Raw genomic sequence first — 14,811 nt, 5'->3', positions numbered from 1 at the left:
CCTTTGACAAGCCTAATGATCAGACAGTGTTACTAATATGTTACAAATCCTGTAATTAAAATTTTTATCTTGTTTTGTATATTTTTGGATTTCAAAGTTGTTTTCATAATTTTATAACTGGAAACATTAATGTTTCTATTTTCACAGGAGGTTTATTATTAACAATTTGGAAGAAGCTCATGACTTCAAAATTTGCTCGGGCTATGGGACGTTTCTTCATTAAAAGGCTACTCTTAATACAAATTGAGTAGCCTAAATTTATGCTATTATGTGTAGATTAGTTTAATTCCATGAATAAAAGCAATCAAATGTTATAATGACTGTGAAAATTTGTGATTCTTATTCTCCAGCTTCATCTTTGTATTTTCAAAGTTATCAGCCAATAATCCCCCCTGCAACCCTCCCCTCAGAATTGAGCTACATACCTGGTTGAAGTTAATTAGTTTCATAGAATACCTGAGTTACACATGAATATATCAGTATCTGTGCCAAAGACAGGTTACACTATTGATATTTAAGATTTTGATACTCATTCATAGATTGCCAGGTAAGCAGGGAAAATTCTCCTCTAAAAGAGTATGCTTATAAGATAGAACTTTGGGCATTGGAGAGACATTTTAAGCAATTTATATTCTAGGACTGAACTCCAAGTACATTGCCATATGAGCACATTTTTCAATTCATGTAATGAATGAGGCTGCTGTTTTAGTGCCTGAGCACATGGAGAAATCGTTTCACCATCAAGTAGAAAATTTCTGAGCTACTCTAGTGTAAGACCCAGTTCCCCCCTCAGTCAGTCTCTCCAATCAGGGAGCTTCCATAAGCCTCTTATCCTTCTCCATCAGAGGGCAGACGGACTGAAAACCACAGTCACAGAAAACTAACCAATCTGATCACATGGACCACAACCTTGTCTTACTCAGTGAAACTATGAGCCATGCCATGTAGGACCACACAAGACGGACGGCTCATGGTGGAGACTTCTGAAAACACGTGGTCCACTGGAGAAGGAAAAGGCAAACCACTTCAGTATTTTTCCCTTGAGAACCCTAAGAACAGTATGAAAAGGCAAAAAGATAGGACACTGAAAGATGAACTCCCAAGGTCAGTACATGCCAAATATGTTATTGGAGATCAGTGGAGAAATAACTCCAGAAAGAATAAAGAGAAAGATTCAAAGCAAAAACAACACCCAGCTGTGGATGTGACTGGTGATGGAAGTAAAGTCCAATGCTGTAAAGAGCAATATCACATAGGAATCTGGAATGTTAAGTCCATGAATCAAGGCAAATGGGAAGTGGTCAAACAAGATGGCAAGAGTGAACATTGACATTTTGGGAATCAGCAAACTAAAATGGACTAGAATGGGTGAATTTAACTCAGATGGCCATTATATCTACTACTGTAGGCAAAAATCTCTTAGACCAAATGGAGTAGCCATCATGGTCAACAAAAGAGTCTGAAATGCAGTACTTGGATGCAATCTCACAAATGACAGAACATCTCTGTTTGTTTCCAAGGCAAACCATTAAGTATCACAGTAATCCGAGTCTATGCCCCAACCAGTAATGCTGAAGTCACTGGAGTTGAATGGTTCTATGAAGATCTACAAGACCTTGTAGGACTAATACCCACCAAAAATGTTCGTTTCATTATAGGAGACAAGAATGCAAAAGTAAGAAATCAAGAAATACCTGGAGTAACAGGCAAATTTGGCCTTGGAGTACAGAAAGAATCAGGGCAAAGACTAATAGAGTTTTGCCAAGAGAATGCACTGGTCATAGCAAACACCCTCTTTCAGCAACACAAGAGAAGGCTACACATGGACATCACCAGATGGTCATTACTGAAATCAGATTGATTATATTCGTTGCAGCCAAAGGTGGAGAAGCTCTATACAGTCAGCAAAAACAAGACTGAGAGCTGACTGTGGCTCAGATCATGAAATCTCTATTGCTGAATTCAGACTTAAGTTGGAGAATGTAGGGAAAACCACTAGACCACTCAGGTATGACCTAAATCAAATCCCTTATGATTATACAGTGGAAGTGAGAAATAGATTCAAAGGATTACATCTGATAGACAGAGTGGCTGAAGACCTATGGATGGAAGTTCATGACGTTATATAGGAGGCAGGAATCAAGACCATCCCCAAGAAAAGGTAATGCAAAAAGGCAAAATGATCATCTGAGGAGGTCTTACAAATAGTTGTGAAAAAAAGAGAAGTGAAATGCAAAGGTGAAAAGGAAGGATATACCCATTTGAATGCAGACTTCCAAAGAATAACAAGGAGAGATAAGAAAGCCTTCTTCAGTGATCAATGCAAAGAAATAGAGAAAAAGAACAGAATGGGAAAGACTAGAGATCTCTTCAAGAATATTAGCGATACCAAGGGAACATTTCCTGCAAAGATGGGCTCAATAAAGGACAGTAAGGGTATGGACCTAACACAAGCAGAAGATATTAAAAAGAGGTGGCAAGAGTACACAGAAAAAGTATACAAAAATGATCTTCATGACCCAGATAATGACAATGGTGTGATCACTCACCTAGACCCAGACGTCCTGGAATGTGAAGTCAAGTGGACCTTAGGAAGCATCACTATGAACAAAGATAGTGGAGGTGATGGAATTTCAGTTGAGATATTTCGAATCCTAAAAGATGATGCTGTGAAAGTGCTACACTCAATATGCCAGCAAATCTGGAAAACTCAGCAGTGTTCACAGGACTGGAAAAGGTTAGATTTCATTCCAATCCCAAAGAAGGGCAATGCCAAAGAATGCACAATTCCACTCATCTCACACACTAGTAAAGTAATGCTCAGAATTCTCCAAGCCAGGCTTCAACAGTACATGAACCATGAAACTCCAAAAGTTCACTCTGGATTTAGAAAAGGCAGAGGAACCAGAGATCAAATTGCCAACATCCATTGGATCATCAAAAAACCAAGAGAGTTCCAGAAAAACATCTATTTCTGCTTTACTGACTATGCCAAAGCCTGTGACTGTGTGGAATACAACAAACTGGAAAAATCTTAAAGAGAAAGAAACACCAGACCACCTGACCTGCCTCGTGAGAAACCAGTGTGCAGGTCAAGAAGCAACAGTTAGACTGGACACGGAACAATAGACTGGTTTCAAATGCAAAAAGGAGTACATCAAAGCTGTATATTGTCACCCTGATTATCAAACGTATATGCAGAATACATCATGTGAAATTGTGCTGGATGAAGCACAAGCTGGAATCAAGATTGCAGGAAGAAATATCAAACCTCAATATGGAGATGAAAACACGCTTATGGCAGAAAGTGAAGAACTAAAGAGCCTCTTGATGAAAGTGAAAGAGGAGAGTGGAAAAAGTTGGCTTAAAAATCAGCATTCAGAAAACTAAGATCATGGCATCTGGTCCCATCACTTCCTGGCAAATAGACGGGGAAAGAGTGGAAACAGTGGCAGACTATTTTCTTTGGCTCCAAAGTCACTGCAGATGGTGACTGAAGCCATGAAATTAAAAGATGCTTGGTCCTTGGAAGAAAAGCTATGGCCGATTTAGCATATTAAAAAGCAGAGACATTACTTTGCCAACAAAGGTCCAGCTAGTCAAGGCTATGGTTTTTCCAGTAGTCATGTATGGATGTGAGATTTGGACAGTAAAGAAAGCTGAGTGCCGAAGAATTGATGCTTTTGAACTGTGGTGTTGGAGAAGACTCTTGAGAGTCCCTTGGTCTGAAAGGAGATCAAACCAGTCTGTCCTGGAGGAAATCAGTCCTGAATATTCATTGGAAGGACTGATGCTGAAGCTGAAGCTCCAATACTTTGGCCACCTGATGTGAAGAACTGACTCATTGGAAAAGACCCTGATGCTGGGAAGGACTGAAGGCAGGGGGAGAAGGGGCGACAGAGGATGAGATGGTTGGATGGCATCACCAACTCAATGGACCTGAGTTGACTAATATCTTGGAGTTGATGATAAACATTGAGGCCTGATGTGCTGCAGTCCATGGGGTTGCAAAGAGTTGGACACAACTGAGCAAAGGAATAGGGCTTCCTTGGTGGCAAATGAATTGAACTGAACTAATCCTGGGAAAGTTTGAATGCAGAAGGATAAAGGAATGACAGAGGATGAGATGGGGATGGCATCACCTACTCAATGGACATGGCTTTGAGTAAACTCTGAGAGTTGGTGATGAATAGGGAGGCTTGGATGGCATCCCAATCCAGTACTCTTGCCTGGAAAATCCCATGTATGGAGGAGCCTGGTAGGCTGCAGTCCATGAGGTCGCTAAGAGTCGGACACGACTGAGCAACTTCCCTTTCACTTTTCACTTACATGCATTGGAGAAGGAAATGGCAACCCACGCCAGTATTCTTGCCTGGAGAATCCCATCTGTGGGGTCACACAGAGTAGGACACAACTGAAATGACTTAGCAGCTTAGCAGCAGGGAGACTTGGTGTGCTGCAGTCCGTAGGGTCGCAAAAAGTTGGACATTACTGAGCAGCTGAACTAAACTGAACTCTAGTGTAAACTAAACAAAACTAAAATTTTCCTTTTAAATATAATCTTTGTTATAATTGGAGCCCCTAAATGAAAAGTGCACATATTAAAAATGAGTAAAAATTATCTGAAACTCACCATATTTAAATCACTGCTTATGGCACTAATCAAACTATGTAGGCTAATTATATTCTGGTGTTTCTGACCACCTGTCATACCTTTTCCCAATATTGTGCCACTTTTTAATTTCCCCTCAAAACCCAGTATTCCTTAACTACCTCTCAACCAAAATGGTCCCCTATGAAAATAAATGATGTTTTATATTATCTGTTGTTCCCCATGAGAAGGACATATTAAGCAAAAGCCACCTTTTGAAAGTCAAAAATAGGTTTATCAATGTCTCAATACAAGTGAGATATCTTCACATAAAAAGAAAACTAATAACTGAGGTGACAAAATGTATCAAACCCTAAAAATACCCAAATCACCGAAACAAACGAGATAGAATAAAAAGGTGGAAGTATCACACTTTCTAGTTTAAAGCTATAAACTGAAATCAGTATTGGCCACAGTACTGGAAAAGGACAGTTTTCATTCTGATCCCAAAGAAGGCCATTGCCAAAGAATGTTCAAACTACCATATAATCATACTCATTTCACATGCTAGCAAGTCTGCTCAAAATCCTTCACGATAGGCTTCAACAGTATGTGCACTGAGAACTTCCAGATATATAAGCTGTGTTTACAAAAGACATGAACCAGAGATAAATTGCCAGCATCCACTGGATCATGAGAAAAGCAAGGGAATTCCAGAAAAACATCTGCCTCTTCTTCATTGACTACACTAAAGCCTTTGATTGTGTGGATCACAACAACCTGTGGAAAATTCTTAAAGAGATAGGAATACCAGATAACCTTAGCTGTCTCCTGACGAACCTATATGCAAGACAAGAAGCATCAGTTAGAACCAGACTTGGAACAACAAACTGGTTCAAAATTGGTAAGACAGTTTGACAAGGCTGTCTATTGTCACCCTGCTTATTTAACTTCTATGCAGAGTGTATCATGCGAAATGCCGACTTGGATGACACACAAGATGGAATCAAGATTGCCAAGAGAAATGTCAATAACTTCAGATATGCAGATAATACTACACAAATGGCAGAAAGTGAAGAGGATCTAAAGAGTCCTTGATGAGGGCGAAAGAGAAGAGTGAAAAAGCTATCTTAAAACTCAACATTAGAAAAACTCATGGCAACCAGTCCCATCACTTCACGGCAAATAGATGCGGAAACAGTGGAAGCAGTGGCAGGATTTCCTTGGTCTCCAAAGTCATGGCAGATAGTAACTGAAGCCATGAAATTAAAAGACCCTTGCTCTTTGGCAGGAAAGCTATGATAAACCTAGACTGTGTATTCAAAAAGCAAAGACATCACGTAGCCAACATAGGTCTGTCTAGTCAAAGCTATGGTTTTTCCAGTAGTCATGTATGGATGTGAGAGTTGTATCATAGAGAAGGCTAAGTGCCAAAGAATTGATGCTTCCTAACTGTGATTCTGGAGAAGACTCTTGAGAGTCCTTTGGACATCAAGATCAAACCAGTCAATCCTAAAGGAAAGCAACCTTGATTATTCATTGGAAGGACTGATGCTGAAGTTTCAAGCTCTAATACTTTCACCACCTGATGCAAAAAGTCAAATCACTGGAAAAGATCCTGATGCTAGGAAAGATTGAGAAGAGGAAAGGGGGACAACAGAGGATGAGATGGTTGGATGTCATCATGGACTCAATGGACCTGACTTTCAGCAAATTTTGGAAGATAGTGAAGAACAGGGAGGCCCAGTGTGCTACAGGTCATAGGGTTCAGAGTCAGACAGGACTTCACGACTGAAAATAACAACAAACCAAAAATGTATGGTATTGCCATACAAATAGGCACATCAGTCAGCTAGTCAGTTCAGTCGCTCAATCTGTGTCCGACTCTTTGTGACCCCATGAATCCCAGCACGCCAGGCCTCCGTGTCCATCACCAACTCCCGGAGTTCACTCAAACTCAAATCCATCGAGTCAGTGATGCCATCCAGCCATCTCATCCTCGGTCGACCCTTCTTCTCCTCCCCACAATCCCCCCAGCATCAAAGTCTTTTCCAGTGAGTCAACTCTTCGCATGAGGTGTCCAAAGTACCAGAGTTTCAGCTTTAGCATCATTTCTTTCAAAGAAATCCCAGGGTTGATCTCCTTCAGAATAGATTGGTGGGATCTCCTTGCAGTCCAAGGGACTCTCAAGAGTCTTCTCCAACACCACAGTTCGAAAGCATCAATTCTTCAGCGTTCGGCCTTCTTCACAGTCCAACTTTCACATACATACATGACTACTGGAAAAACCGTAGCCTTGACTAGACGGACCGGAGTTGGCAAAGTAACATCCCTGCTTTTGAATATGCTACCTAGATTGGTCATAACTTTTCTTCCAAGGATTAAGCGTCTTTTAATTTCATGGCTGCAATCACCATCTGCAGTGATTTTGGAGCCAAAAAAAAAATAAAGTCTGACACTGTTTCCACTGTTTCTCCATCTATTTCCCATGGAGTGATGGGACCAGAAGCCATGATCTTCGTTTTCTGAATGTTGAGCTTTAAGCCAACTTTTTCACTCTCCTCTTTCACTTTCATCAAGAGGCTTTTTAGTTCCTCTTCACTTTCTGCCATAAGGGTGGTGTCATCTGCATATCTGAGGTTATTGATATTTCTCCCGGCAATCTTGATTCCAGCTTGTGTTTCTTCCAGTCCAGCATTTCTCATGATGTACTCTGCATAGAAGTTAAGGAAGCAGGGTGACAACATACAGCCTTGATGTACTCCTTTTCCTATTTGGAACCAGTCTGTTGTTCCATGTCCAGTTCTAACTGTTGCTTCCTGACCTGCACACAGATTTCTCAAGAGGCAGGTCAGGTGGTCTGGTATTCCCATCTTTTTCAGAATTCCCCACAGTATATTGTGATCCACACAGTCAAAGGCTTTGGCATAGTCAAGAAAGCAGAAATAAATGTTTTTCTGGAACTCTCTTGCTTTTTCCATGATCCAGCAAGTGTTGGCAATTTGATCTCTGGTTCCTCTGTCTTTTCTAAAAACAACTTGAACATCAGGAAGTTCAGGTTTCATGTATTGCTGAAGCCTAGCTTGGAGAATTTTGAGCATTACTTTACTAGTGTGTGAGATGAGTGCAACTGTGTGGTAGTTTGAGTATTCTTTTGCATTGCCTTTCTTTGGGATTAGAATGAAAACGGACCTTTTCCAGTCCTGTGAACACTGCTGAGTTTTCCAAATTTGCTGGCATATTGAGTGCAGCACTTTCACAGCATCATCTTTCAGGATTTGAAACAGCTCCACTGGAATTCCATCACCTCCACTAGCTTTGTTCGTTGTGATGCTTTCTAAGGCCCACTTGACTTCACATTCCAAGATGGTTCTAGATGAGTGATCACACCATCGTGATTATCTGGGTCGTGAAGATCCTTTTTATACAGTTCTTCTGTGTATTCTTGCCATCTCTTCTTAATATCTTCTGCTTCTGTTAGGTCCATACCATTTCTATCCTTAATCGAGCCCATCATTGCCTGAAATGTTCCCTTGATATCTTCTTGAAGAGATCTCTAGTCTTTCCCATTCTGTTGTTTTCCTCTATTTCTTTGCATTGATAGCTGAAGAAGGCTTTCTTATCTCTTCTTTCAAACTCTGCATTGAAATGCTTATATCTTTCCTTTTCTCCTTAGCTTTTCGCTTCTCTTCTTTTCACAGCTATTTGTAAGGCCTCCCCAGACAACCATTTTGCTTTTTTGCATTTCTTTTCCATGGGGATGGTGTTGATCCCTGTCTCCTGTACAATGTCATGAACCTCATTCCATAGTTCATCAGGCACTCTATCTATCAGATCTAGGCCCTTAAATCTATTTCTCACTTCCACTGTATAATCATAAGGGATTTGATTTAGGTCATACCTGAATGGTCTAGTGGTGTTCCCTGCTTTCTTCAATTTAAGCCTGAATTTGGCAATAAGGAGTTCATGATCCAAGCCACAATCAGTTCCTGGTCTTGTTTTTGTGAGTGTATAGAGCTTCTCCATCTTTTGCTGCAGAGAATATAATCAAACTGATTTCGGTGTTGACCATCTGGTGATGTCCATGTGTAGAGTCTTCTCTTGTGTTGTTGGAAGAGAGTGTTTGCTATGACCAGTGCATTATCTTGGCAAAACTTTATTAGCCTTTGCCCTGCTTCATTCTGTGTTCCAAGGCCAAATTTGCCTGTTACTCCAGGTGTTTCTTGACTTCCTACTTTTTCATTCCAGTCCCCTATAATGAAAAGGACATCTTTTTGGGGTGTTAGTTCTAAAAGGTCTTGTAGGTCTTCATAGAACCGTTCAACTTCAGCTTCTTCAGTGTTACTGGTTGGGGCATAGACTTGGATTACTGTGATATTGAATGGTTTGCCTTGGAAACAAACAGAGATCATGCTGTCATTTTTGAGATTGAATCCAAGTACTGTATTTTGGACTCTTTTGTTGACCATGATGGCTACTCCATTTCTTCTAAGGGATTCCTGCCCACAGTAGTAGATATAGTGGTCATCTGAGTTAAATTCACCCATTCCAGTCCATTTTAGTTCAATGATTCCTAGAATGTCGACGTTCACTCTTGCCATTTCCTGTTTGACCACCACCAATTTACCTTGATTCGTAGACCTGATATTCCAGGTTCCTATGCAATATTGCTCTTTACAGCATCGGTCCTTGCTTCTATTACCAGTCACATCCACAGCTGGGTATTGTTTTTGCTTTGGCTCCATCCCTTCATTCTTTCTGGATTTAATTCTCCACTGACCTTCAGTAGCATATTGGGCACCTACTGACCTGGGGAGTTCCTCTTTCAGTATCCTATCATTTTGTCTTTTCATACTGTTCATGGTGTTCTCAAGGCAAGAATACTGAAGTGGTTTGCCATTCCCTTCTCCAGTGGATCACATTCTGTCAGATCTCTCCACCATGACCTGCCTGTCTTGGGTGGCCCCACATGGCATGGCTTAGTTTCATTGAGTTAGACAATGCTGTGGTCCTAGTGTGATTAGATTGGCCAGATTTCTGTGAGTATGGTTTCAGTGTGTCTGCCCTCTGATGCCCTCTTGCAACACCTACCATTTTACTTGGGTTTCTCTTACCTTGGGCATGGGGTATCTCTTCAAGACTGCTCCAGCAAAGCACAGCCTCTGCTCCTTACCTTTTATCTCCTCTTGCCGCCCTTCCTGACCTTCAGCGTGGGATGGCTCCTCTAGGCCCTCCTGCGCCCAGCAGCCACCACTCCTTGGACGTGGGATTGTTCCTCCCGGCCACTTCCCTGGCCTTGGGCGTGGGGTTGCTACTCCCGGTCACTGCCCTGGCCTCGGGTGCAGCTCCTGGCCTCAGACGTGGGGTAGCTCCTCTCGGCCCTTCCTGCGCTATTGCAGCCTGGCACTCTAGGCCACTGTCCCTGACCTCGGACGTGGAGTAGCTTAATGCAAATAAATAGAGAGCCAGAAATAAGCCCAAACATATACAGTCAATTAATTTGCAACAAAGGAGGCAAGAGTTACATGGGGAAAGGGCAGTTCTTTTAATACCTGGTGTTGGGAAAACTGAAGACTCATGTGCAAAAAAAAAACAGACTGGATGACTATCTTACAATATAAGATACTTTTGCATTGGCTCCATCCCTTCATTCTTTCTGGATTTAATTCTCCACTGACCTCCAGTAACATATTGGGCACCTACTGACCTGGGGAGTTCCTCTTTCAGTATCCTATCATTTTGCCTTTTCATACTGTTCATGGCATTCTCAAGGCAAGAATACTGAAGTGGTTTGCCATTCCCTTCTCCAGTGGACCACATTCTGTCAGATCTCTCCACCATGACCTGCCTGTCTTGGGTGGCCCCACATGGCATGGCTTAGTTTCATTGAGTTAGGCAAGGCTGTGGTCCTAGTGTGGTTAGATTGACTAGTTTTCTGTGATTATGGTTTCAGTGTGTCTGCCCCCTGATGCCTCTCCCAACACCTACCATTTTACTTGGGTTTCTCTTACCTTGGACAAGTGTTATCTCTTCATGGCTGCTCCAGCAAAGCACAGCCGCCCCTCCTTACCTTCAACATGGAGTAGCTCCTCTTGGCCCTCCCGTGCCCGTGCAGCCACTGCTCCTTGGATGTGGGGTTGCTCCTCTCAGCTGCCGCCCCTGACCTCGGGTGTGGGGTAGATCTAATGCTGCTGCTGCTGCTAAGTCGCTTCAGTCGTGTCCAACTCGGTGTGACCCCATAGACGGCAGCCCACCAGGCTCCCCCGTCCCTGGGATTCTCCAGGCAAGAACACTGGAGTGAGTTGCCATTTCCTTCTCCAATGCATGAAAGTGAAAAGTGAAAGTGAAATCGCTCAGTCATGTCTGACTCTTTGCGACCCCGTGGACTGCAGCCTACCAGGCTCCTCCGTCCTTGGGATTTTTCAGGCAAGAGTACTGGAGTGGAGTGCCATCGCCTTCTCCTAGTAGATCTAATAACTGACCCCAAATAAATGGGGAACTATAAACTGTCAGACAAAAAACTCAGACTAATCCTCTAAAAGAAGGTTTAGTGAACTACAAGAAAACACAGAAAAAGAACTAAACAAAATTAGGAAACCAATGCATGAGCAACAAAATGAGATGTTTGACAAAAGAAAAAAGAGCAACCATTAAAAAAAGAAACAGAAATCCTAGAGAAAAAGAATACAATAACTGAACTGAAGCATTTACTAGAGAGCAACAAAGCAGACTGACTAACTTTGCAGAGAAATAGTCCATGAACTGGAGTGATAGGACATTGGAAATTACTGAGACAGAAGAGAAAAAGAAAAAATAATAAAAAACATTGAAGACAGCAATAGGAATTATGGGGCACAATGAAACAAAACAATATTTGCAATATGAGAACTTCAAAGAGAAGAAAAGAAGGGAGAGAAAATATATTTAAAACAAAAATGACTGAAAACTTCTCAAATCTGGAGAGAGAAATAAACATCCAGATCCATTGTGCTAAAAAAATCTCCCAACAGGTTGAATTCAAGTAGAGCTATACTGAAACACTCTTAGATTCAAAAAACAAACAAACCAAAAAACCTGTTAGATCTATACTGTGACTTGAGTAAAGTTGGAAAATTAACAAATTAACTAAGTTAACATACATAAATCAGCCACAACTCTGTTCACTAATAAAATTTTTAAACAAAATGAATATTCAAGTCCATTTTTAACAATATAAATCAAACAAAATACAGAGAGTAAATTTAGCTAAGGTGCTGAAAGATCTCTACTCTGAAAATCATAAAACATTGATGAAATAAATCAAAGAAGACATAAATCAATGGAAATATACATTATGTTCATGGATTGGAAAAAACGATGCTGTCAAAAAGTTGATACTACCAAAACCACCTTTAAGTTCAAACTGATATCTATCAAGATTTCAATGGCATTTATAGAGAAGTAGGAAAAAGCACTTCTGAAAATTATACGGAACCACAAAACACTAAGAATAGTAAAAAAAAACAAAACAAAAAAAAAACGTCCTGAGAGAAAATAACAATGCACTTATATAACAAGGCATACTTCCTGATTTCAAGCTAGGTTATAAAGCTCTAGGCATCAAAACACTAGGTTACCATCATAAAAACAGAAACATAGACCAATTAAACAGAATATAGAGCCCAGAAATAAATCCAAGCATAATAAATCAACTAATATCTAACAAAGAAGCCAAGAATGCTCAATGCAGAAAAGATAATCTTCAATAAATAGCACTGGGATAACTGAATAAAAACACGTGAAAGAATAAAACCAGACCCATATTTAACACAAAAAAATTAAATTAAAATGAATTGAACACTTAAATTAAGACCTGATCATATGAAACTCCTGGAAGAAAACATAGGAACAAAACTCATCAATAGTCTTGTTAATGTTTTTTAATATAACTCAAAAAACCACAAGCAACAAATTTAAAAATGAATCAGAAAAGACTATATCAAACGAAAAAGAGGAAGAAACCATCAACAAAATGGAAAGACCACCAGGGCAATGGGAAAAAATATTTGCAAAACTCTTATCTGATAAGGGTTTACTATCCAAAACATACAAAAAGCTCAAACAACTCAGGGCAAAACACAAAGATATTTTTCCAAAGAAGAAATACAAAAGATCAATAGGTATATAAATAGATGCTCAACATCACAAGTTATTAGGAAAATGCAATTGAAAACCACTATGAGATACCAGCTCACACAGTTATACCACCTCACCATGTCTATTATCAAAAAGACAACAGATAACAAATGCTAGCACGAATGTGCACTTTTGCTGGGATTGTAACCTGGTATAGTCGTTATGGAAAACAGTATGGAGCCTCAGAAAATAAAAAGTAGAACTACCATTATGACCCAGCAATTGTATTTCTGGAATTATGGAAGTGTTAAAGAGTCATGTCTGACTCTTTGAGACCCCATGAACTATAGCCCGTCAGGTTCCTCTGTCCTTGGGATTCTCTAGGCAAGAATACTGCAGTGGGTAGCCCTTCCCCTTCTTCAGGTGATCTTCCTGACCCAGGGATCAAACTGAGGTCGCCAGATTCTTTACTGTCTGAGCTACGAGGGAGGCCCACTGGGAGTATATCCAAATGGTAACAAAAACACTAACAAAAGATATCTGCACCCCATATTCATAGCTGCTTTATTTACAAGAACCAAGTCTTGAAAATCTAAGTGTCCACTGATGGATTGAAGAATAAAAAAATCATGGTAAACACATACAGTGGAATATTAGTCAGCCATAAAGTGCCCCAAGAATTCCTCTATAACAGTACCTAGATATGGAATGTCAGAAAAATCTGAAGAGAGCCTTCTTTTCAATTGTGAATATCTCTGGGAACTTCCTTTTAGTATTTTTTATTGATTTTGTGAGTGAAATATGTTTGGATTTAAATGCAAAAAAGTATATACTCAAAGGTGAATGATCTTGGCAAAAAATCTTCTCACCTATTCATAAAAACGCTCGCTATTTTCCTCTTTGGGCTTCCCTGGTGACTCAGTAAAGAATCCGCCTGCAACGTGGGAGACCTAGGTTTGATCCCTGGGTTGGGAAGATACCCTGGAGGAGGGCATGGCAACACACTCCAGTATTCTTGTTGGAGAATCCCCAGGGACAGAGGAACTTGGAGGTTTACCGACCATAGGGTCGCAAAGAGTCAGACACGACTGAACGAACAAGCACATTTTCCTCTTTATCACTGCAGATTCTTTTTTCTCTCCATCCCTCATCACTCTATGCTTATTCCAATGTCTTTTAGTGTTAAAGTTGCCCATTTACAATAACGGTTGACACTGTGCAATTTTTTAGACTTAGTGATGCCATGCCCATCACTCCAGACTTACTTTATAAACATCTTAACAGTAACAATATATTACTAGCCCCTGCTGTCTTTTTTAGTCACTTACTTTTTTGAGTGCTTCTGTGAATCAAGCAGTGTGTCATTTAAGCTTTTCAAAAATCTTCTTTCAGAGAACTGAACAATTTTAGATTATGTGCATTTTGGTTTTTAAGCATTATAGTCAAAACAGGAATAGTGAGATTATTATAAATAATGAATCCATTAATTTAATTGAATTTATTCAGATTAGGAAAGTATATTTAGTGTTCAAAATCCATTAACCATGTTTTCTATCACTGAGTTCCACATGTATAAAGAAATATTTCTGTCACTCTAACTTGTATGCCATAAATAGAGAAGAAAGTTTATTATAATAGCTTTTTATTGACAGATTACAAGTACTCAGTGAAGTACACAGATCCTAAGTATTCAGTATAATGAGTTATCACAAAACAAAAGTCCCATGCTACCAATCCCAGGGCAAGAAACAGAATCTAACCTTACTCCAGGACCAGCTCCTGTCCTCATTTCATCTGCTATTCTTTCCCATCTACCCAAAAGGAGCTACGATTCTAACACCATGGTTTATTTTTGCTTGTTCTCAATCTTTGTATGAATGGAATAGCACAATAGCAATTGATTTCTTCCACTGAAATTTTAGTTGGTCATCCATCTTGTGTGTAGCAATAATTTTGTCTTTTTCATATCTGCATAATGACAGGTTAGTATATAGTAGTTTAATTAAAAGGACCAGTGTGTTATTTCTAATTCTTGACTATCACAAATACTTGTTGCAAGCATTCTCATTCTGATCTTTCAGCAAGCATATGTCTAAATGTCTGGT

At 40.0% G+C, this 14,811-nt stretch overlaps 1 protein-coding gene across 1 annotated transcript in view; it reads left to right on the top strand.

Annotated features, from left to right (window-relative positions):
- THEMIS (thymocyte selection associated) overlaps positions 1-5,689 on the top strand; it is a 341,081-nt gene extending 335,392 nt beyond the window's left edge. Inside the window, exon 14 of the mRNA XM_068984949.1 lies at positions 5,553-5,689. Within this exon, the coding sequence (XP_068841050.1) occupies positions 5,553-5,689 (137 nt within the window). The remainder of the gene's footprint in view (positions 1-5,552) is intronic.
- The last annotated feature ends 9,122 nt before the right edge of the window (positions 5,690-14,811 follow it).

The sequence above is a fragment of the Capricornis sumatraensis genome, chromosome 13 (assembly GCF_032405125.1).
Source record: "Capricornis sumatraensis isolate serow.1 chromosome 13, serow.2, whole genome shotgun sequence".
Classification (NCBI taxonomy): Eukaryota; Metazoa; Chordata; class Mammalia; order Artiodactyla; family Bovidae; genus Capricornis; species Capricornis sumatraensis.
This window is presented reverse-complemented; position numbering and strand designations above follow the sequence as displayed.